A 23,834-nucleotide genomic window follows, 5' to 3' on the forward strand; every position below is an offset into this window, starting at 1 on the left:
CAGACAAATGAACAGCTTCTAACAACCTTTCACTAAGTCTTTCCAGGCATTCTTCAAGGTCTTATCTTGGTATCTGATTTTATACCACTCAACATGCTCAGGAATCTTTTTATTTATTTCACATATAGGGGATCATTCCTGGATTTATCTTTCCCTCTCCAGCAAGTCATGGAATTCATGGAAAGCCACAAACCTTCCAAAATTAACACAGCTGACAAAGAACACCACCTTCAAATCAATAATACACAGACACACACACACACACACACACACACACACACGCAGCTTTTATTGAGTGCCTGTATTATAGTATATCTATCAAAAGCTTACAATTTAAATAAGACAATCAAATATGAAGCAATCAGACAACCATATGGAATACTAACAGTGTAAGATTACCTTGCATACTCCATTTAGCTACACTCACAGAAGTCAAGACGTACAGATGGTCCAAATGTTAACTCAACCCTAATAATATCAGGAAATAAGAGCCCCATCACATCAGCAACTGGGAACTTGAATTAGTCTACCACTCAGGCTACCTGGAGTGAAGCCTGGACAATTATATATGCACACAGCCTTATACACTAATCCCTGCCATGTTTATTCAGTCACTACAACTGGATTTCTCCGTCAGTTTCCTGGGAGCAAAGCCCTGGCCTGAACCAGAGCCCATTTGACTGGGGCTCAATCATTCAGTTCATGTTTTGCCAGCTCCCTCCCACTGAAAATTACACACTGTGCCTTTAATCCACTGCTTCAGATGGAGTCATTAACAAAACCGGTTTGTCAGACTCACAACCCCAAACCGCAATGTTCACATCTTACTACTACCATTGATTTCTATTATTTCCTAAAACTTCTTTTAGTGTCCCACTCACTTGGTGGTATTTTTTAACATATTAATATTGAATGAGTATTCAAATATAAGTTTGTCATTATCACTTGGACACTTACTTTTTATTTCTGCCTATTTCCAAGAAGGCCAGCCCTATAGCTAAATCAAGTTTTCCTAGGTTTGATCTCACTCAAGCTGTGTTTCCTTATTTTCTGATCCAGTCCTATGTAAGTGTTAACAGGTATAACAATAAAAAAATATCAAGTGCTACCTATTTCCCTAATCATTATGGGTACAATCACTAGCCTGCCTTATTTTACACTTAAAACTAATGTTATCTTTAAAATCTGTCACTTGCCCAAACTGGATAATTCCTTTCTCTGCAAAACAACCACAGTTCATGCTTCCCTCTGCAGGATATTTGGCATGTCTTTGTCACTTCATATTTGAGATGTAGCAGTATATTTTCCTTCAATCTCCTAGACCTCTTACAGACATGTAGTATTTATTATTACAATTATACTTAACAATAAAATAATTTCCTTAGAAAGTAATATGGCATTGGTAGCAAAATGTACCAAAATATCTCCTGCAGTATATCCATTTAAAGGCTTAACTGATTCAGTTTTTTAAACTGCAAAAAAAGTAACAAATTATGAGCAAATGTAGCTATTGAATTCTTCTAGCTCTTTTTCAAATAAAACTGTGAAATAAATGCAGTCCATAAAATGCTACTATATTGTTAAATCTGCATATCTTATCTCTTCCATCAATTTTAAGAAATGGGAGGCCACAGTCGTTATCTAACAACTGATGTTCTAAACATATGTTTCTTTGAACCCTCTGAACTTTAATATTCACTTATCAGGTTAAAAAACAAATGCTAAAATACCTTGCAAATGTAGACTTTGTGTCCTGTAGATGTTCTTTTTTTGGAGGGTCATCTCTCAAGCTTTCATCTCTTAATTTTTCTGTCACATCTCCTGGAATGTGTCGGTATTCAACACTGCTACTGGTTTCTGATGGCTTTTGATTTGAATGTTTCTTATCTCCTCTTCCCACAGATTGACTCCGCGATGTTAAACATTCTTCACTGCTCTCAGTGGGTTTTCGAAAACCACAGTGAAAAGAACCCTGAGCTACAAATGCTGAAGATGAACTAGATGGTTCAAAATTTCTGCCCTTGTGGTGATGTGATAGTTCTTCATCATCAGAAGGTCTTAAAAACTTGGGTTTCAAATTTCCAAGAGAAGAAAACTCTTGATTTTTCCTTGGGTTGGATTCTCTTCTACATGTTTCTAAAGATGCATATCTCTTATCTTTTTCATCACCACTAAACTTATCTTTATTGCTATCATTTACAGTATCTGTTGTAGCATATCTATCCCTTGAACTGCTATTATATCTTACCAAGTCTGATTTCCTACTTTCTTGACTATTTTGTGCTTTATCTGAAAATGTTGGTTTCCTCCACCGTTCTCGTCTATAATCTTCTTTTGTGGATGCAGTTTTTTCAGCTTCTTCTAATTTTGACTGAAATATTTCCATTGACTACAAAGGAGAAAAATTAAACAAAAATATCTAAAATTAAGAAAATCTCAGTGACTTGGCCCCCACATGCCTCTGTGCAATGATTCACTGCCAAGTGGAACTATGAAAACTCCACCAAGGTGTGGAGGGAGATTCATATAATCATCTCACTCTGAAATAAATACATTTTTAAAAAAATATGAGTGAACAATGAAAAATTACCAAATAACAAAAAAAGATCCCAAAAGGATAGCCACTTAAGCCAATCACTCTGCACTAACAAAAAGTATAAAACAGAAAAAAGGGGCTGGATATGGTAGTTCATGCCTATAATCCTAGCACTTTGGTAGGCCAAGGTAGGAGGATTGCTTGAGGCCAGGAGTTCAAGACCAGCCTGGCCAATATAGTGAGACCCCATCCATACAGAAATTTAAAAAAAAGAAATCAGCTGGGCTTGGTGGCACACACCTGTAGTCCCAACTTCTTGGAAGGCTGAGGCAGGAGGACTGCTTGAGCCTAGGAATTTGAGGTTGCAGGGAGCTATGATGACACCACTACACTCTAGCCCAGACAACAGGTGAAACTCTGTCTCCAAAAGAAAGAAAGAAAAAGAAAATAGTAATGTCATAAACTCTTAAAAAAATAATCCCTACTGGTAGTGAGATTCAAGAAGTTACTGTATTGCTAAAATATAACAGACTCTCATGACAAAAAGAATAGTTCAAGAAACAAGAAAGATTTGCATTAATAAATGAAAAACTGTATGTCCAAAAAAATTGCCCTGATACACTGAAGGAACAGAAAGTGTTGAAAACCAAATTAGCTTGGAAATTCTCTATACTTTAGGAAAAGACAGTAAATAAACGTAAGTTATAAGAAAAAAGACACATGAACAATTGATTCTAGAGAATCTAATATGCATGTACTAGTACTTCCACAAATAAGCAACAAAGATAATGGGAGAAAAGCATTAACAAAGCATTTATAGGAAAATTTCCCTCAGCTGATTTTCCAGATCAGAAGGGCTCATCTAATATCCTTGAGGGGAAGGGAAACAAAGAAAGACTTACACAGGAAAAAAAACTCTAAATCCCGAATCTCAAAACTTCACAAATACTGGATTGGGAAAGGAGTAAATAAGTGTGAGTGTGTATATGGATGGGGAAAGTAAATAACATGTTACCTACAAAGGAAAGAAAGATTGTTATCAACTTTTCATCTATAATACTAAATGGACAATGGACTAAAGATCAAATTTTGAAAAAAAAATATTAGGCTATAATTCTGTATAAAGAATTCAAGCTGGGCATGGTGGTGCATGCCTGTAGCCCAAGCTACTTGGGAGGCTGAGGCCGGAGGATTACTTGATCTCAGGAGACTGAATCCAGCCTGTGCAACATAGCAAAACCTATCTCTTAAATAAAAAAACAAAGAATTCAATTCACAGTCAAATTATCCTTCCCTAGAATCAGCAAAAGAAAATCATTTTCAAAATTGTAAAGAATAAGAAGCATATCACTTACTAATTACTTAATATGATTAAAAATTACTTAGAAGATGATTAAGCCAAACCATAAATGAACTAGGGCAAAGATCTCTGACAAAAAACAAAAGATGCTACAAACCAAATGTCAAATGTAATGGTCAAGTCTAAATAACTATTCTTGAGGTTGCAAATACAGTTTTCAAGGAAAAGATGCCTCATACATTAAAAACAGAGCAGAAAGGTGGTTATGGGGGTAGGAGAAATGGGGAGATGGAGGTCAATGGTTACAAAGTTTTAGTTACCTAAGGTACATAAGCCTAGAGATCTGATATACAGCAGGAGGACTAGAATTAATAATATTATATTATATGCTGGAAATTAGTTAAGAAAATAGATTTTAAGTAACTTTTACCACAAAACAAAGGTAACCATGTGAGATAAATGATATATAATTTGCTTGACTATAGTAATCATTTTACTATGCATGTATCAAAACATTGCTGTATACCTTAATATATATGATACAAAAATTAAACTTAAAAAAATAAAAAATTTAAAAAATAAAAAACACCTCTTACTAAACTTCAATACTAGGATACTTTATTTAAACATGATAATATTCATCTTAAACATAGGAAGTCAACATTTAAACACACAAAGATAAGAGTACTAGCTTCTAACACTCTTATCAAAGTTCTAAAATTCTATTTCAAGAAGAAAAAAAATTTAACACTAAAAGGAAACAATAAAAATAATCATCATTTGCACATAACTACCTTCCCAGATAAGCCAAATTTTTTAAAAAATTATAATTAATAATAAAATTATAATAATAAATTATAATTAATAATTAACAACTCTTATAATAAGAGTTTAAAAAATTGGAGGACTAATATCAACAGCAAGTCACAAAATATAAAAATATTCAAATTACAAGTGAAAAAATAAAAATAACCTCAATGACACATACATAATAACTACACAGAGAAAATTACTAAACAACATAAATGAAACCTTGAATAGAGAAACACCCAGTACGTTTCAGGAAAAGATGACTCAATATTAAGTCAACAGAAGATTCATTTGCTCAACATTAAGAAAACAAAAAATATCAGTTATACTTGATTTGTCTAGTTAAATTTAAATCAAGATTCCAAAAAGAGTTGTAACTTTATAAGGAATTTTGAAAAACTTATTTTTGTTGAGCTTGAACTTGACAAAATAATTCTAACTTTAATTAGAAAAAAACACATAAAGAAAAGCTAATTTTTTTAGTGACTAACAAGACTTACCCTGCCCACATAGTAGGTATTCACTAATTATTTGCTATCTGTATAAACTACTGAAAACTACAATAATTATAACTAATGAGACTAATTCCAGGAATAAAAGAGACAACCCAGTGAAACAGATCTGAAAGTAAAGGAACAAACATATGCATATAAGAAATTTAATTTATAATAAATGTGTCATTTCAAAGTAATGGGAAAAGAACAATTCATTCAATATGTTGTAAACGGCTATCTAAAGATGTAAGATGCCTACTTCACACCATATACAAATAATTAATATATTCCAGAAAGACTAAAGATAAATATAAAAAATAAAACCGAACAAGTACTCAAAATAAACATAGGTGCACATTTTTATGACTTTTGGGGTGAGGAAAACCTGTCTATGAATCACACCAAGAGCATTAAGTCATGAAAGAAATATATATAAAGAATTTTGCAAGGTAAAAATACTTAAAAAGTACCCACAGCAAATTATCAGCAAAGGAAAAAGCAAACATAAAACTAAGGGGAAGAAACTTAAACAGATTTGTTAAGCCTTGAGTAAATCATTATCCCAAAAGTAACATGCACACGTAGTATCAATAGTCAATTCACTTAAAAAAAAAAATGGCCAAAATAAGTGTAAAAAGATTCCGGTTCACTAGTAAACAAATGAATAAAAATAAAAGCAAAAAAAAAAAAAGGTTTACTAATCACAACAGCAATGACAATAAAGAAAAATAAACTTACTGTTGAAAATTATGTGATAAAAGATACTTTTTAATAAGAACAATTTGTTCATTCTGTAGAGAAATTTGGCAATATATATCTCACTTTAAATATCTATTTAAAAGCAATTTCATTTTTTAGTAATTCACCTTAAGAAAATAACCAGATAAATATGCAAAATGCATTGGACAAAAATAGCCAGTGCTATTAAACAGGGAAAGGGAAAGCATATAAATGTCCATTCACTGACATTTAAATAAATAAATAATGGAAAACCATATAAATATGTAAGAAAATATTAAGAGGTCATTAAAATATATATATTTACTGGTATCCAACTATGTCTGTATTAGTAAGTAAAAGAAACAGGGTAGAGTCTATGAGCCTGCTATAAAACACAAGGAAAAAAATAGTCTAGAAAACTATATTCTGAAATGAATGTTAACAAAGATTCTCTTAGGATGACAAATGATTTTTACTCCTTTTTTCTCTTTTTGGCATGCCTATATTTTGAGGTCTTACTACTTCCTTTTTGTTTTTTGGAGACAGAGTCTCACTCTGTCGCCCCAAGTATAGAGTGCAGTGACGTCATCATAGCTCACTGCAACCTCAAACTCCTAGGCTCAAGCAATCCACTTGTCTCAGCCTCGCAAGTAGCTGAGACTACAGGCATGCACCATTATGCCCAGCTAAGTTTTCTATTTTTAGTAGAAATGGGGTCTCACTCTTGCTCAGGCTGGTCTCGAACTTCTGAGCTCAAGTGATCCTCCTACCTTGGTTTCCCAGAGTGTGAGGATTACAGGCATAAGTCACTGTACCCAGCCTAAAATCTTACTATTTTCTAAGCCTGCTTTCCTCTGGAAATTGAAGAAAGAGAAAACAAAAAAGGGGGACATCAATAACTACTGAAATAGAAAGATTATCCATACATGGAGAATGGAAGAACTGGTTCTAAAATATCATATACTGCCACATGGGCTCCATTGTTTTAAGAGTATACATACTCATATACACTCTTTAAAAAACTCTAGAAAATACCAAAACTCTAGAAATATACCAAAATTTCAACAGTGGTTATCTCCAGAGGTGTAGTATGCAGGCTTTTCTGCACTATTTAAATTTTCTTACAACAAGAAAATGTTATTTCTATATTAAACACACATACTTCATCTTTATATACTTAAATTTTATATTCCTTAAGTCAATAAAAATATGATACATAATTTAACATAATAAAAAGCAGAAAATTACTTTAGCAGTATAAAGATATGAAATTTAATATCCATTTAATTCAAAAGAGTTTCATGGCACTTAAAATTAAATGCACTTAATTTTTCAGATAACTCTGATAATAAGATGTATCTCCTTAGTACAGATACTCACTCCGTATCTTTCAGCTACAATGTCCTCAAAATTTCTGTTTTGTTTCTCAGCTTGTTCCTTCATTCTCTGATAAGACTTCCTCAGCCAGCTTAATCCACCGTCTTCTACTACTGAAACTAAATTCCAGTATAAATGTTAGTTATACTTTTAATGTGGTTCTCATAAAATATTGCTTCTATGATGACTTCTAAGGTATAAAATTAAATATTTTTCCTTAAATATATAGAAATCATAAATGCATTTAAAATTCAACATATATTTCAGTGACTATATAAGCAAGCTAGAGTTTCGCCACTATGAAGAAAAGATAAATTTTCTTCAAGAAAATTTCAATCTAAGAAAATAAAAGGATATAAATAATTGCAATAAAGACAAATATGTGACAACTACTATAAAAAGATACAATATAAAGGGTTATAGAAAATAAGAAAAGTGAAGGATTATTTCTAATTAGGATGTTAGGGAAAATTCCATAAACCAGACTCAAGAAAATAAGTTGGATTTCTATAAAAAATGGTAAGAGTAGGGCAGACATTCCCAGAAATAAATAAGGAATAAAGGCACATGCATAGAAAGGAAAAACCTATCTTGGATGTAGCATTAAGAATAAACAAGGAAGTTAAGGAAGATAATATTAAAATGGATGTTTAAACAAATTATCTTACACCAGTCATGATTACCAACTAGGAACATTTGAATGCCTTCAACAAATTTTATTAAGCTGGTTTTATTTCCTTCTAAACACACAACACTTTTGATATGTGTAAAGAAAATCAAATGACTTGCTTAAATCAAAATTCTGTTCCTGATTTTCATTGCCCCAAAATAGGGCTGCTATAAGATCACCACAGCTCTATAACCAACAAAATGTTCATATCTGGGCCCCAAAAGACATGTACAAGAATATTCATAGAAGAGCAGTCTGCAATAATCCCAGTCTCGAAACAACCTAGGAAATGTTCACTATCAGTAGAAGGGATATATAGATTGTGATATATTCCTAAAATAGACTATTATACAGCAAGAATAATGAACGAGCTATAACTATACACAACAATATGGATGAATCTCAAAATGTGGACAAAAGGAGCCAGAAACAAAGGAAGACATTATTGATTTTTGGTACTAGAAACCAGGATGGTAGTTACCTGTCTCATGACAGGGCACAGACTAGAAGGGCCACAAAGGGGATTTCTAATAATATTGTTTCTCAAACAGTGTGCTCATTACACAGCTGTTTTCACTTCATAAAAATGATGACTCTGTGGTACACTTATGGCTTGTGTACTTTTCTATGTATGCTAGATTTCAATAAAGTTTACTTAAAGAAAGAAGAGATTTTCCAATCTTCAAACTAATTCTATTCAAATTAATTCTATTCTCACACTCAAATGTCAAAAGTTTACCTTTACTAAGCATCTCTTCTAAGATAAAGTGGCCCTTCTTTACAGGTCTAAAATATTTTATCTTTCAAAACCTAGATCTCTAGTTAACTCAATGATTTCATTTTTCATTCAAAGCTCATTTTACTCTTGCTCTTTTTTTCTTTAATACAGTCTATACGATCAAAATTAATAGTACAATCACCCAAGGAACTTAGTCTAAATCTACAATCCACACAGTGATAAGTAAAAGAAAACCATAGTAATAAAAACCTATATTAATGTATCCGCTATACAATTAAATTGTTTATTCCACAGAATTATCTGTGAACTGATAAAATGCTGATGGGCATAGTGAAAGTTCCAGAACAATCACCAAGATATTAACATAGCTCAGAGAAAAAAATACATCATAGGAAAAGTAAGACTGCTTGTATTCTTCTATACTGACATTTAAAAAGAAAATCTTACGGGAATAAAAATTTCAGCCAATTCAGTCACAAGTTAAATTCACACCTTTAAAAATATTTATATAATAAATCATCTTTTATGGCTAATATTTCCTATTTCAATAGTCCTATTAATTTTATAATTAGAGATGGTAATAACGAAGTATTTTTAATTAAAAAAATCACCAAATTTAATATATAAAAGCAAACAAAAAATACCAATTTGCAATACTATCCTAAAATTCAAGCAACAAATATTTAGTGAATATTTACTATGAATATGAAAACTTGTTAAACACAGTAAGAAGTAAAAACATGAATATGGCATGGTTCCAAGTCCTCTACACTGAAATAAAGATACCTCAACTAATTATACCAAATTCACTGGTATATAGCAAATTTACATATATATATAGTATCGCAAATCTGTTTTTCATAGTAAGTTGAAAACTTAGATATGTCAGTGTATGTTTCCAATATAGTTCAAAATTATACTGTTACAGACAAAATACAACCAAATGAATCTGGGCTATATTCCCTCTCTCTCTGAAGACAGACTAATATTGAAATAACAAAAATTAAATATCAGGAGACCTTGATTTTAGTCTTGCTGCTACTACTAAATAGTTAGAAGATCTGAAGCATGTCATTAACTTCTTTGGACCTTTGCTCCTTCATTTTAAAATAAGGTAGCTGACTTAAACCACCTTTGAAACTCCTTATAACTTAAAGACTCTAGCAGAGAAAGCCAAAAAATAAACAGGTGGAAAATAATCAATAGAAAGAACAAAACCATATCAAAAGTGTCTGCAAGCAAAAATTTCTACTAACTATGTGATAAGAAATAATAGTCTTCTACTAAAGAATCCAGGGTAATTAAGTCTGGACTAGGAATCAGAGGATCTGATTCTAGTACTATTCATATGACTACAGAAAAATTACCTGGTCAGTTTAAGCCCTAGTTTCCTGAGCTGCAACAATTAGAATAATAACATCTGCTCTGCTCTCCTCACATGGTTGCTATAAAAATAAGCTGATATATAAATGTGCTATGTAAACTCTAAAATTGTACAAATATTCCCATTACCAAGACGTGATTTCAAATAATTTTGTATGGGCTCTGAAAATAATTTACTTAAACTTTTCCATCTAATTTTCTCTAAGAAAAAAATAATCAAGATTAACAAAATTAATTATTGAAAACATGAAACCTCATTCATTACCCAAAATATATTGATAAAAGCTTGATAGAACAAGTATTTGACATCATCAACATTATTGAGTATTCAGTATATTCCAGATACTGTGCTAAAAGATTTTCTAATTTAAACTTCACAATAACTATATAAGATAGATGCTATCATTATTCCCTATTACAAATGAATAAATTGGGCTCAGAGAGATCCAAGAATTTTCCCATAGTCACGATGCTAATAAGTACAAACATCAAAATTTTAATCCTAAGTAAACTGACTTCAAACTCTGAGAACTTAACAACACTAAGTTACCTTTACCTTCTTCATACTGATATTATAACACTTTTAGGTGCCTCACAGTTTCAGCACTACCACTGGTCTAAACAGAATGGTAACACTATCTGCATATACAGTAAAACCCAATCATTTTTTAAAACTTAATTTCAATTCTGTGATCTGAGCTTCTGACAGAAGCTTTCTGTCATTTTTCTTCCTTCTGAATAAATATAATAAGGGAAAGGGAAGTGGTGAAAGCATGATATGAAGAGCAAAAGAGAAGGGCTCTCTAAAAGCTTTATGTAAGGTCATTTTCCCCCAGTCTCTTTGACTTTGCTGTTTCAGCCAGTTAAAAGAGTCTACCTAAGGCAGAACTCCAGGTCTTTTCCAACTGCAAATGTCCAAAAACTAGGTTTGTCAATTCTAGGTTTTCCCCAAAGATAAATTTATTGACTGTCCTTGGACAATAGGGGTGCTGAAAGCATGGATCACAAAATCCTTCCTACATGGTAATGATTCACTGAGCTAACTTATTGTTCCCAAACATTTTTTAAGTTTCTATAAAACAATATTTCAAAGAGAACCTTGTATGACTACAGTTACTATTACATAACCCAACAGAGACACTTCTGCCCATGCTAAAAGGCAAAAAGAAACTGTTACAATTACTAACAACTCCAGTAAAAGTGCTAGATAAAATTATAAAGAAACCTGTAAGGTGGCTCTAGGGACATCAATACATAAAAAACAAAAAAAAATTTTAACAAATAGCTAAAATAAAAATGAGCAATGTGTAAAAAGCAGGAAAATATCCTACTAATAAATCATTAAGATGAAAAGATAACATCATGTAATTTATGATACATAATCTATATGCTGGGTTAATAGAAACTAAATAAACTTTTCATTGAGATGTAAATGCAACACTTAATGAGCATATAAATATTTTTAAAATTATGTTATTAAGTATGCATATCTGTCACAAATATTCTGTCTCCATCTGCTGGAAAATAACAGCACTCTCCTAAGATCAATACAAATTTTATGAATGCTAGCAAAGCAGGAATTTCTGAAGATAACATCTTTAATGTTTATACATCATTTTCATGAAATTTCACAGACTTAGTACTGTTTACATTCTGCTATAGAATGTAACAAATGAAATGCATTATTATATCCTCACAGAATCATATTTTGTAGTAAGCCATTTTAAATAGAAACTCAAATATGAGAACATTATCAAGTATAAAACTATGTATTTAATCAACTTGTTCCAAATACATCACAATTAAAACAATCTTGCAAAGTACTAATAATTTAAATAAAGCTTCAAAAGACTTCAAATATTTTATCAATGCTTTGTCATATGTAAACTCGGGTCATTCCTTCAGTAATACCAAATTATAAGAAACGCCTATGTGTCTACGATCAAAATACAGAAATACCTTTACTAATTGATGATACACTACAGTCTTCTGGTGGAAGACCTGTCCCACCATCCTTCCAATATGGATTCAATTCTCTTTCCAGCAGTTTGGACTAGAAGAAAACATTTTCGGAGGTCAGATTTTAAAAATAAACCCACAACAAAACAGTATTAACAAATAATAAATCTGTATCCCAGTTAACAGTTGTAACCCTGGACAAATCAATTAAAACTTTCTTAACATATGCTATTCTTAATATAAGTCATGTAACTTGCAGGAAATAATATCTAAATTCACATTCATTCAATGTTTTTATTGAATGCCTAGCATGTCTCAGAATTATGCTGGATATAGAAGATGTAACTGTCAATAACCCTGATCAGCCCTTGATAGCTTATAATATAGTGAAGAATACAGACAATATATAACTAATACATACTTTGAAGACAGAAATACAGAGTACTAAAACTGCACAAAGAATTCAAACCCCTCTCACACTGAAAGATCAAAGTCTTCCTAGAGGAAGTATTAATATGTACAGTCTTAGACCTAAAGAAGATCAGTTTTCTTTTTTGGGTGGGGGAAGGAGGATAAAGAGAATCAAGGTAGAAAAAATAACAGCCTGTTCTTAAAACCTAGAGAAAGAGAAAACACAGTAGTTTCAGGAAACAAAGTAATTCTGACTGGCTAACATTTAGCGTAAGTAATGACATGAGATTAGGTTGTCGAATAATCAGGGATTAGGCCACATGAGCCATTTTGAACTGTTGTTGGGGTTTTATGCTGAGAGCAATGGACACTCATGAAAATGATCAGCTTCATATTACACAAAGAGCAAACTGGCTTCAGTGTGGAGGAAAGACTGGAGAAGAACAAGATAAAGGCACAAATCCTGTCAGGAGATTGTGGCAGTTACCCAGACAATAGATGATGGCAGCCTAACCACAATGGAAGTGCCTCCTGTGTTCCAAGCATGATGCCAGGCACTGTGATTATAATAAGTAAGGTAGGCATGGTCCTTAACATCAAAGAAACTATGGTCTAGACAAGGGGAAAGACAATTAAGCAATATCAATATAGATAAGCACTGTGAAAGTAAACAGTGTTATAGAACTACGTACTAGTGATATCTAAGTTGACCTTGGAGGTCAGAAAATGCTTCCTCCAAGAACTAATAATTGCAATAGGACGAAGAGAAATAGAAAGCATTAAATGCTAGGAACTTTAGTTTCCAGGAATATGAATGAACCATAATCATTGAAAATAAAAATGCTATGTAAACTTTAAAAAAAAAAAAAAAGACAGCTCTTTAGATGTATCCATGACCTGACAAAAAAGTAAAGAATCTTCAAAGGACAAAATTTAAGTTAAAGGTTAACTTAGATAAGCAAAACCGCAAACCACAAGCATTTGATTTCTTAGAGTAGTTTGCAGCAAAAAATTTTCTGTCACCTTCCCTGTTAGTTTAATATAAAATCTGTCAGTATCTATAATCAAGGAATTTCTTCCAATGGTCTTATCTAGACACACAAGGAGATACACATCAGATACTCAACAGGATTTTTTTTAAAAGGCTAGAATTACATACTGAGGAGAACAATTGACAAGAGGCTAGAAAAACTGTGAGGGACTATCTGAAAATGTATAAAAGACTGAGGACTGAAAACATAAAGAACTTCTATAAATGAGTAAAAAAATCAAAGGACCCTAATAAAAAAGCAACAAACATAAACAAGCAGTTCACACTGTAAGAAATCAACAAAAAACATGAAAAGATCTTTCTTTAATTATCATGTAAATACATATAAAAACAATAAAATACCATTTCTTACCCCTTGGTTAGTCCAGCAAAAATTTAATTTTGACAATTACAGATACTACATGTTGGAAAAGGAACATGTTGCTGGAACAACATAAATTGTTACAATCTCTTCGCAAGTATTTGTAAAAGAAGATAGGTGCGTACTCTATAAGTAAGCAATTCCACTTGTGGATATACACCATAGAGAAATTTGTACACATATATATGAAAAAATACATATAAGGCCTTCACTGTAACACTGTTCATAATAGTGAAAAACAGTAAACAATATAAGCCTCCATAAGTAAATGAATGAATATTTAGAGTAGGGTATAGTTGAATGATGAAAGACTACATAACAGCTAAAAGGAATGAAACAGAAATAAAATATATTAACACGAATCAATCTCTAAAACATGTTCAGGGCTTCTAGTCAAAATGGCTTATTAAGCATCCACTTCATCATCAAAATGGCTTATTAAGCTTCCACTTCAACACGATCTCCCCACTCAGGACAAACAGAAAAGATATATAATATAAAACATACCTGAGTTCAAAACAAGATAAACATCTCTGTGGATCAGAAACAGAACAGAAATGCAAAGCAGTACAAAGGACTGAGGCCACAGGCCTACATGGCTCTATGTGTAAGCCAAAAGAGATAGTGCTGAGTTCAATTTGTGTAAGATAAAAAAAATACTAAAAGCACTCCAGCTAAGACAAAAGAATGGAATCTGTCCCACCACATGAACTCAAGGATTGAGGTAGGGAGAGCTACTGCTCATGAAAGGTGGCTGAAGAATTGGTATAAGGTACAGAATGGGTCCACGGATAAGTGCCATTGGTGTACAGCCTGTAACACAATGCAGGCATAAAGAAAGAAGAGGACACAGCAGACACAGCCTCAAGCATTGGCTTTCAAATTTTTCTGTGAACCTGACCCATGGTGAGAGTTGGGTGTGTGTGTGTGTGTGTGTGGGTGTGTGTGTGTGTGTGGGTGTGTGTGTCCAAAATAAGAGTTTTAGGGGGAAAAAAATCTTTCTTACATGTAACACATGCTGATATTTTATATTTTTAAGTGCTGATTGCAATAAATTAAATTCATGACCCACATTTTGAAAACCAGTAGCTTTATTTTTTTTTATTTTTTTTTTTTTTGAGACAGAGTCTCAGGAGTTCAAAACCAGCCTGAGCAAGAGCAAGACCCTATCTCTACTAAAAATAGAAAAAAATTAATTGACCAACTAAAAATATATATACAAAAAATTAGCCAGGCATGGTGGTGCATGCCTGTAATCCCAGCTACTTGGGAGGCAGAGGCAGGATTGCTTGAGCCCAGGAGTTTGAGGTTGCTGTGAGCTGGGCTGATGCCATGGCACTGACTCTAGCCTGGGCAACAAAGAAAGTGAGACTCTATCTCAAAAAAAATTAAAATAAAAAAATAAAATAATATGATGATGTGCAAAGAACATACCCAAACTGACATGCAGGTGGTGAAAACTGGCTAATCTCACTCACTAGTCTAGATGATTTACTTCTGCATACAACCATCTGAATTCTTACCTAAGCAAAATTCTTGAATTACTACAGATTACCAAACTTCAGAACAAAATCCAAAGATTTATAGAACAGCAAAGTAATTAGAATTCATGGAGGAAAGGAGACTAAATCTACAATTTCAAATATACAAAAAGTGAAAAGGTTCCTACGATGTGCAGAATTCTAAACTAGCTGTTAAGGAAGATACAAATATATTAATAAATAAAACAGAGTTTCTCAAAAGTTTATATAAGGGAAATAGGATAAGATCATCCATCCTATGAGTACTTTGTAGAAAACTACTATTAATAGTACTATATAGTAAAAGAACAAAATGCTATGGAAACATAAAGAAAGAAGAGATTTATTTCACTCAAGGAAAATAGGAAGAGTTTCATAGTATATATGAAATAGGCCTTTAAGGATAAACAGGATGCAGGCATACAGAGATGAAGGGAATTCACTAGAACAAATGAACAAAAATTTAGAGGCAGGAATTTGCAGAGAAATATGAACGAGTGATTAAACTAGTATGGTTGAGGTACAAATTACCTGAGAAAAAACATTTACCTTAAACATCAATCTAATGAGACTGGACTATATTTGTAGGCAACTTTGAGTCTCTGAAAGAGAACAATAAATACAGTCCAGGCTCTGAACAAGTTGAGAAATAAAAAGCATAGGAAATAAATACAAAAAATCACCTTTATTATTGATGAAGGCTAAATTGGAAGAAAATCTTTCAGTGAAAGCCAAACAGGCCTGTTAACTGAATCTCACAATGAGGAAGACTTTTTCAGGTACAGAAAGCGCCAACCAAACCCTACCTCTACCTCATTCCCTACCAGGTCTCTGCAGGCAGCCTGTTCCACAAGCAGGAAAGGCAGAGCTAAGCTGAGCATATTCAGTTTATTTTTTCCAAATTTTCCAGTAGAAAATTTACTCCATATTCTCAGGGACAGAATGAGAAAAGAGGGTGGCATGACATACCATGTTTCCCCAAAAATAAGACTGAGTCTTATATTTATTTTTTCTCAAGAAGACACCCTAGGGCTTATTTTCAGGGGATGTGTTATTTTTTTGAAGTATTGTACAACAATCTACATTTATTCAAATATAGTTAAGTCGTCTTCTTCTGGAACATCATCATAACTCTCCAAACCCCGAATTCCATCCTGAATTTCTTGCGACTCTATTTCCTTTAGAACCATTGGCCCCCGTCTCTCATGTCAAGCAATAGAGCTTTCATGGGGCAGATGAGAAGGGCTGCTCATCTTTACTGCTCCTCGAGGAAATGCATGGGTTGTGCAGATACACTGCGTAGCCACGCCCATCACTGGGTCTTATTTTCGGGGTAGGGCTTATATTGCGCAAATGCTTAGAAATCCTGCTAGGGCTTATTTTATGGGTAGGCCTTATTTTCAGGGAAACACGGTATCACTAGTGGAGCTTCCATCATCAGAAGTTCTTGTTAGCTCTTTCTCAAATCTGCCTCCTTAACCTTTTATTCCTTACTCATATTTTCTATACCTCCTGTTACTTTTGTTTTTTTTCTTGAAAGCAAACATTCAGAATATGTTATTAGAACTTTTCTTTCTCCATTGGTTCACATTACACAGGTTTGCAAATGCAGCTATAAAAGGCAAACGTAAGCATGCTTTCTTAAAGATGCAACATAAGCTGTTTTCTTTCAGTGAATGAAAGCATTTGACAAACTCCTTTCTAAGCTAATATGTTATTAGAACATGTTTCTTTTCCCATGTGGCCCTAATAGGCCACATAGAGAAATCCAGCAATAAAAGGCAAATGTAAGCATGCAGTCTATAAGATGCACCATAAACTGTTTTCTTTTAGTGAATGGGACAGATTGACAGAGAAACACATTTGTAAGCAAACCTTATTACAACACATTTTTTTTGTTTTGTTGGGGGGGGATGGTTTGCTTCCGGGTTTTCTCTTTTTCTATTCGTACATATTTAGCAGGTACAAGCACAGTTTTGTTAAATGGATATATTGTGTATAGGTGAAGTCTGGGTTTTTTGTGTATCCATCACCTGGAGAGGGTACATTGTATCCAATAGGTAATTTTTCATCCCTTGCACTCCTCCCACCCTCTCACATTTTAGAGTCTCCAATGTCTATTTTTCCACTCTGTGCCCATAGTTTAGCTCCCACTTATAAGTGAGAACATGCATATACCTGCTGTTACTTTCTAAAGCTATATTAAGTAATCCAATAGATAAAGGTTTTGTGGATTCTACTGTTTATTGTTTCAGACAACTGTCTTTCAAGTACTGACCTCATATTTTCATGTATTTTGTGATTTGACGATGTGAGCTTATATTCCACAGAACTTTGTTTCTGCGAAAACTGTGAGGCCTAGGTTGACAGTGTGATCATCTAGAAAGGACAAGTGGTTACTTCTGCCAAGCACTTCAAGGCACTACCAACTCAAGAATATTTTAAAATAAATTCCCACTTTAAAGATTTTTCAGCACCTCTTGTATATTCCTAGATACAGCTGGAACCCATTCTACTAAGTGAAGTATCTCAAGAATGGAAAAACAAGCGCCACATGTACTCACCAGCAAATTGGTATTAACAGATCAACACCTGAGTGGGCATATAGGCGTAACATTTATTCAGTGTTGGGAAGGTGGGAGGGGGGAGGAGGGCAGAGGAGGGCAGGGGAAGGGGAGAGGGGAGAGAGGGGGAGGGGAGGGGGAGAAGGGGAGTGGAGGGGAGGGGGAGAGGGGGGAGGAGGGGAGCGGTATATACAACCACAACGAGTAAGATGTGCAACGTCTGGGGAATGGACATGCTTGAAGCTCTTACTTGAGGGGGAGGGGGGCATGGGCAATATCAGTAACCTTAACACTTGTACCCCCATAATACGCTAAAATTAATTAATTAACTAATTAATTTTTAAAAAAGAATATTTTAAAATAAATTCCCACTTTAAAGATTTTTCAGACCACATAGGTAGTATGAATTTGAGCCATAAACCCTATGAATCCAAGCTACAAACCATGATAGTGCCAGCTTGTAGTTACATATTCCCTAGAGAGGTTTTCCCCCCCTCTACCATACAAGATGTTTGACAAGACAGGCAAGTTTTCTTGCCTTCAATTGGGTTTCTTTCCAAGTTCATCCTTTAATTGAAAATATATCCCTGTGGGGTATATCCCTTAGGGGTTTATCAATCAGACTTTCCCAACTCATGCAGACTCTTGCCCTTATATCCTATCCCTAAGCATCCATTAAAATTGAAATTCTAAATTATCAGGATTGTGTGATGCCCCAGGAAAGCGACCAGCTTCAGCATTTCCTTACTTCTTTGGATTCATGCTTTTGCCTCATTTTTTAGCCTCTAAAGATTTCCCATTGTTTTCTTACCAGCAAGGTGACAACAATAAAACATAAAATAAAAATGCTTATATTTTATCCAGAATTTTTAGGTGTCTTGAAATGGAAGCATTTCTATGGTATTTAATTCAGTATGAACACTAAAACAGAAGTCAAATGGGCTCACTTTTAATTCAATGACATTAACCTAAACTCAATATTCACTCTCAGCTATATGTGCCCTAAATTTATAAATCTAGTATTCCTTTAAACTGACTTCCTATAGGAAATTTACTTTAAAGAACCCAAATCACATTTCAGTTGTTCTCACTGATTTTATTAAACACCACGAAAGATAAAATAATATTTTATAAGTAAAATTGTATTAATATAAATGTCTTATCAGTTTAGTAAAGGCAATTTAGAAGGCTAAAGCATTTTAAACATCCTCTTACCTGCTCAAGTGCTTGAGTTTTCTCTTGCTCTATTTTCCTCAGAGCTTCTTTTTCAGCTTTGAGTGATGATGATGACATAGTTTTAACAGACATAAAATCAACAGTCATCCATTCATCTCTCTGTTAAAGAAAGGAAGCCATTTCAATCTGAACTGATTAGAACTTAATAATGTAAATAATAAAGGGAGCCATTTCTATCTGAACTGATTAGAACGTAATAGTAATATAAATAATAATAAAGGAAGCCATTTCAATCTGAACTGATTACAACTAATAAGAGCAGGGATTTTGAAGGCAATTAAACCTGAATCAAATCTGACATGGCTATATAACTTTAAGGAAGTTTCTTAATATCTTTATGCCGTAGTCTTTCCCCTAATAAAATGGGATAAAATCCCTACCTTTCAGGATTGTTTTAAGGAGTAAACAAGATAATATAAGGCACCCAGCACAGTGCCTGGCACACAACAAGCAATCAAACATTAGTTCCTTTTCATCTGTCTTCCTTTATCTATGGCTAAGAGTGGATAAATTACATTCTTCCTTAGGCATATGAACTATGACCCAAAATTTGTGAACTATTTCAATTGTAAGTACTTCTAGGAAAATGAAGGTATGAAGTGAAGGGAAAGAAAAGTGTGATTGAACTCTACTCACTGCAGAAAGGTCAGATAGAGGTAACAGTATAAGGCTTCCATATATAAGGGGGAAGTGCCACTTCTCTATCAACCAGATGCAGAAAAACCCTAAGGGACTAGAATAGAGATGAGCACTCATTTCCTCACAGCAGGAAGAGAAAGGGAGTCTAAATGCTCAGCAAATAGCATTACTGCCAAAATTATTCAAAAAATACATTGTTTTCAGGGTCTAATTTTTCTCCTGAAGAATTATAATCATCTTTCGTTTCAACATTCATCTATTCTTAGAAGTTGACATTTCTTGCTTTAAAATCTGGTGGCTTGCTTACCTGAATAACTTGCTTGTCATCTTCTTGTTCTGACTTTTCACCTTTCACTTTCCAGGCCTTTTCCTTGCCAAGAGTCTGGGATGGAACAGCTTCAACCCACTCATCTTCAGAGCTCTAAGAAAATTTAACATAGAAGTGAAATTCTCAAATTTGCATAATTTCATAGAAAATTTCTGTGCTGTAGAAATTCAGCTTCCTAGAGAAAATTCTTACACAGTATTTTCCCTTTACAAAATGACATTGAAAATTTGAAGGAAAAACATGTAATCCACTATTTTGGTTAAACCCACAAAACATAACCAAATTATTTTTATTTTCTTATCAGTTTATTATCAAGCCAAAGGAAAGATAAAAAAATTAGAACTGGCAGGCAGAGAACTCACTTCAGCATGGAGCTTCAGTGCCTACCTGCATCACCCAGTAATCCTCATGTCTTTGCTTCATTAGAACAGGGGAAACAACACCCAAATAAGTTTGCTGTTTGCCCCTAAGTTTCAAATTTTGAGATTTCCCTGAATCTAAAAATGCAGAGATCTCAGGTAACAGCCAGACTAGTGAGGCATTCTGCTTACTATGTTTAAATACCAGATTATTAAATCAATTAAGAAGTATTCCATCAATATCTACTATGTGCAGACCATCATGCCGAGTTTAGGCTTAGTTTTCCACAAATGCATCAATCTACTCTTCTGTGTCAAGTACTGTATTAAGTACTTTCACATACATTATCACCCTGAAGCCTTAAAATAACCCTATAAAGTATGATTTTGGTTTTGTAGATAAGGAAAGCTCCTCCAAATTAAGTACTATGTCCAGGCTCCATGGTATCCAAGTGTGAGAACCAGGATAGAATCTAGATCTGTCTAGCTCTAAAATCTATCCTTCAGAGCTATAAAACTTAAGTGTAGGAAAGATCCTAGAAATCACCTAGCGCAAACCACCTGTTAAAGCACAGCTGAGAAACTTTGAAGCCAAATGAGAGAAAAGTGAGTGAACAGCAAAGCAAACAGAATCTGGGTTTCTTGAATGAGACCAATATTATTCCATTCTACAAAGTTCTCAGAAATTACCTAAAGCTTTTTTTGATTAGAGAACACAAATATGTCTGTCAAAAAGTATAATCTACATGAAATAAATATATTTGGGCTCTGCCACCGTAACTGCCAACTGTTTCCCAAAGCAAAACAGATTTTATTCTTCCATTCATTCATTCATTCATGTAGGCCTTGATTTGGATTTATAGAAAATTCAGAACTAGTTATTTATATTTATAGTTAAAATTTTATAAGATAATCACTATAAATGTACCTCTGGTCTACTCATATTTACATCATCAAATCAGTTTGGGAGGACCTTGTTCCTAATTCTTGATGTCATTCATCAAAAAGGTAGTTTGAAATCTGAAAAAATTAGCACTTTCTTTGGGGGAGTGCCAATTTGCTAAGATCTAACTAAAACAATTTAAAAGTTAGTGTTCCATAGAATTTTGCCATTGGTCTTCTTCAGTAACTACCGTGTTTCCCTGAAAATAAGACAGGGTCTTATATTTATTTTTCCTCAAGAAGACACCCTAGGGCTTATTTTCAGGGGATGTGTTTTTTTCCCCTTAAAGCCTCGGCTTGAAGCATGCACAGGATGGCCAGGACCTGACAGGGGGAGCAGACCTTGTTGGTGGGGCTGCCCGCACCTTTCCGATCACCTCTGGGATAGTAGCTGTCATGATGGGGCAGATGAGAAGGGCTGCTGGTCTTCTTTACCGCTCCACAACGAAATGCATGGGTTGTGCAGATATGCTGCGTAGCCACGCCCATCACTAGGTCTTATTTTCAGGGTAGGGCTTATATTGCACAAATGCTTAGAAATCCTGCTAGGGCTTATTTTATGGGTAGGTCTTATTTTCAGGGAAACACGGTATGAATTTTCTTTATCTTACCAGCTGTTGTCCAACCACTTAAACTCATTAAGTGGAGCCATCAGTTGCTTCATCACCACAACTGCAACCAATCTCCAACTCTGGATAAATCCTGTCATCATGACCTGCAACTTCAGTCTTCCTGGGTAGAATTCCCCTTACTGGTCCTTGATCAGTTCTGTCTTCTATTCTCTTACTCTCCTTTGAAGCATTTATCAGTTTCACATTTATTTGTGGGACTACATGATTAATGAATGTCTCACTCTCCCACTAGGCAGTAAGTGCTACAAGTACAGGAACTGCACCTGCTTTTGCCTACATTATATCCCCAAGCACCTAGCTTAATACACTGGCAGATAACATCACCTTCTTCAACACCTTCCTCAAGCTCTATACCAACTCCCATTCCCCATACACTCTGCAAATGATGCCTCCTCTTACCTTACTGAGAAAAATAAAGCTACCTTAGCTTCCAGCCCACCCTCCAACAAAATTATTTGCAGCTGTGCCTAATCCTTACTGCCTATTAACTCTTCCTGTTCAAGGAAGATCTTCTCTCAAAGGTTTTGATCCCCAAAATTCCTGTTCTTCCAGGACCTTTCTTCATCAATTATCTCCTTCTCTCATAGCTTCAACCAAAGATCCCTAATAGCCTAGAAATATGCTCAAGTATTTCCCATCCTTTCATCCTTTTCACTGGGTGGGGGGGCCTTCCTTGACCTTGTGTATCCATCTAGCAGGAATTCATCTTCCACCTTCCATTCTAAGACAAACTTGAAAGAGCAGTCTACATCCACTGCCTTCATACCCTCACTTTCATACATTTTTCTCAAAATTCTACAATATAACTATTGTCCCCATTAATCTACCAAAAGGTCTTCAAAGTTCACCAATGGCTTCCACTTTGTCAAATTCAACGAAATGTTTCAGTCTTTATCTCCCTAGATCTCTCTGCTCAATACAACTCTGGTGATGACTCACTTTCTTGACTTCCATGATGCTTTCCAGTTCTCTTCCCATTCTTTGTTTCTTCTCCATTTCCTTCATGCACTCTTCCTCCTTTGCTCAGCCCTTAAAGATCTATGTTATTTAGGGTTCCAGTTTTTGCTCACTACATTTTTTAATATCTAAACATTCCCTTTGGGCCATTAAATCCACTCTCATAGCTTGAACTACTACCAATTGTGCTGATACCTTTCAAATTTGTCTAACAAAGTTTCAGTGACTTAATTATCTAGTACACTTGGATGCCACGCTAAACTCAATAAGAAGAAAAAATAAATCCATCATCTTCTTCCACAAAATCTGTTCCTCCTTCTGTATTACTAAAGTAAGTTACCTAGCACAACCAACCACCCATTTAACCAAGTCAGAAACTCAGGATCATCTTCACCCATCCAAACCTATAATTGTCATTTCTAAGATATTTATCAAATATACCATAGAGTGAATACCATACGATTACCATGGGAACCTACTTCTACCCCTGGTCACAGCTGATTAGTTCAAAGTTAGGTACCTGACCCAAATCATTTCAATCTGAGTCATTCCCCAGGAATTTGAAATTAAAGCTAAATGGGATAATATAAAACTAAGAAGAACTGGAAAGGCATTGGCAGAGGCCATTTCTGTCATGAGGAATGAAATTCAGCAAAAACTGATCTGTTTCAAGAAAAAAAAAAAAAAAAAAAATAAAACTCAGAGGGGAAAAAAATGAAGAAGATTCCAAAAAGCATTCACAACTCTTAACCCAGTTGCCCTCCTACACCTAGATGTCTTATGAGAATGTTGAACTCTAATAATAAATCCCCACTATTTTTGCATAAGGCAATTTATGTTTGGTTT

General features: G+C 34.1%; 1 protein-coding gene across 2 annotated transcripts in view; it reads right to left on the reverse strand.

Annotated features, from left to right (window-relative positions):
- Positions 1 to 23,834, reverse strand: part of CWF19L2 (CWF19 like cell cycle control factor 2) — a 127,142-nt gene that overhangs the window by 92,542 nt on the left and 10,766 nt on the right. For both annotated transcript variants that reach the window (XM_076002477.1, XM_020286673.2), the window contains exons 4-8: positions 20,078 to 20,191; positions 19,111 to 19,230; positions 11,989 to 12,082; positions 7,241 to 7,356; positions 1,731 to 2,389 (exon numbers count right to left, since the gene is read on the reverse strand). In XM_076002477.1, the coding sequence (XP_075858592.1) occupies positions 1,731 to 2,389; positions 7,241 to 7,356; positions 11,989 to 12,082; positions 19,111 to 19,230; positions 20,078 to 20,191 (1,103 nt within the window). The remainder of the gene's footprint in view (positions 1 to 1,730; positions 2,390 to 7,240; positions 7,357 to 11,988; positions 12,083 to 19,110; positions 19,231 to 20,077; positions 20,192 to 23,834) is intronic.

This window comes from Microcebus murinus, chromosome 4 (genome assembly GCF_040939455.1).
Source record: "Microcebus murinus isolate Inina chromosome 4, M.murinus_Inina_mat1.0, whole genome shotgun sequence".
In the NCBI taxonomy this organism is placed as follows: domain Eukaryota; kingdom Metazoa; phylum Chordata; class Mammalia; order Primates; family Cheirogaleidae; genus Microcebus; species Microcebus murinus.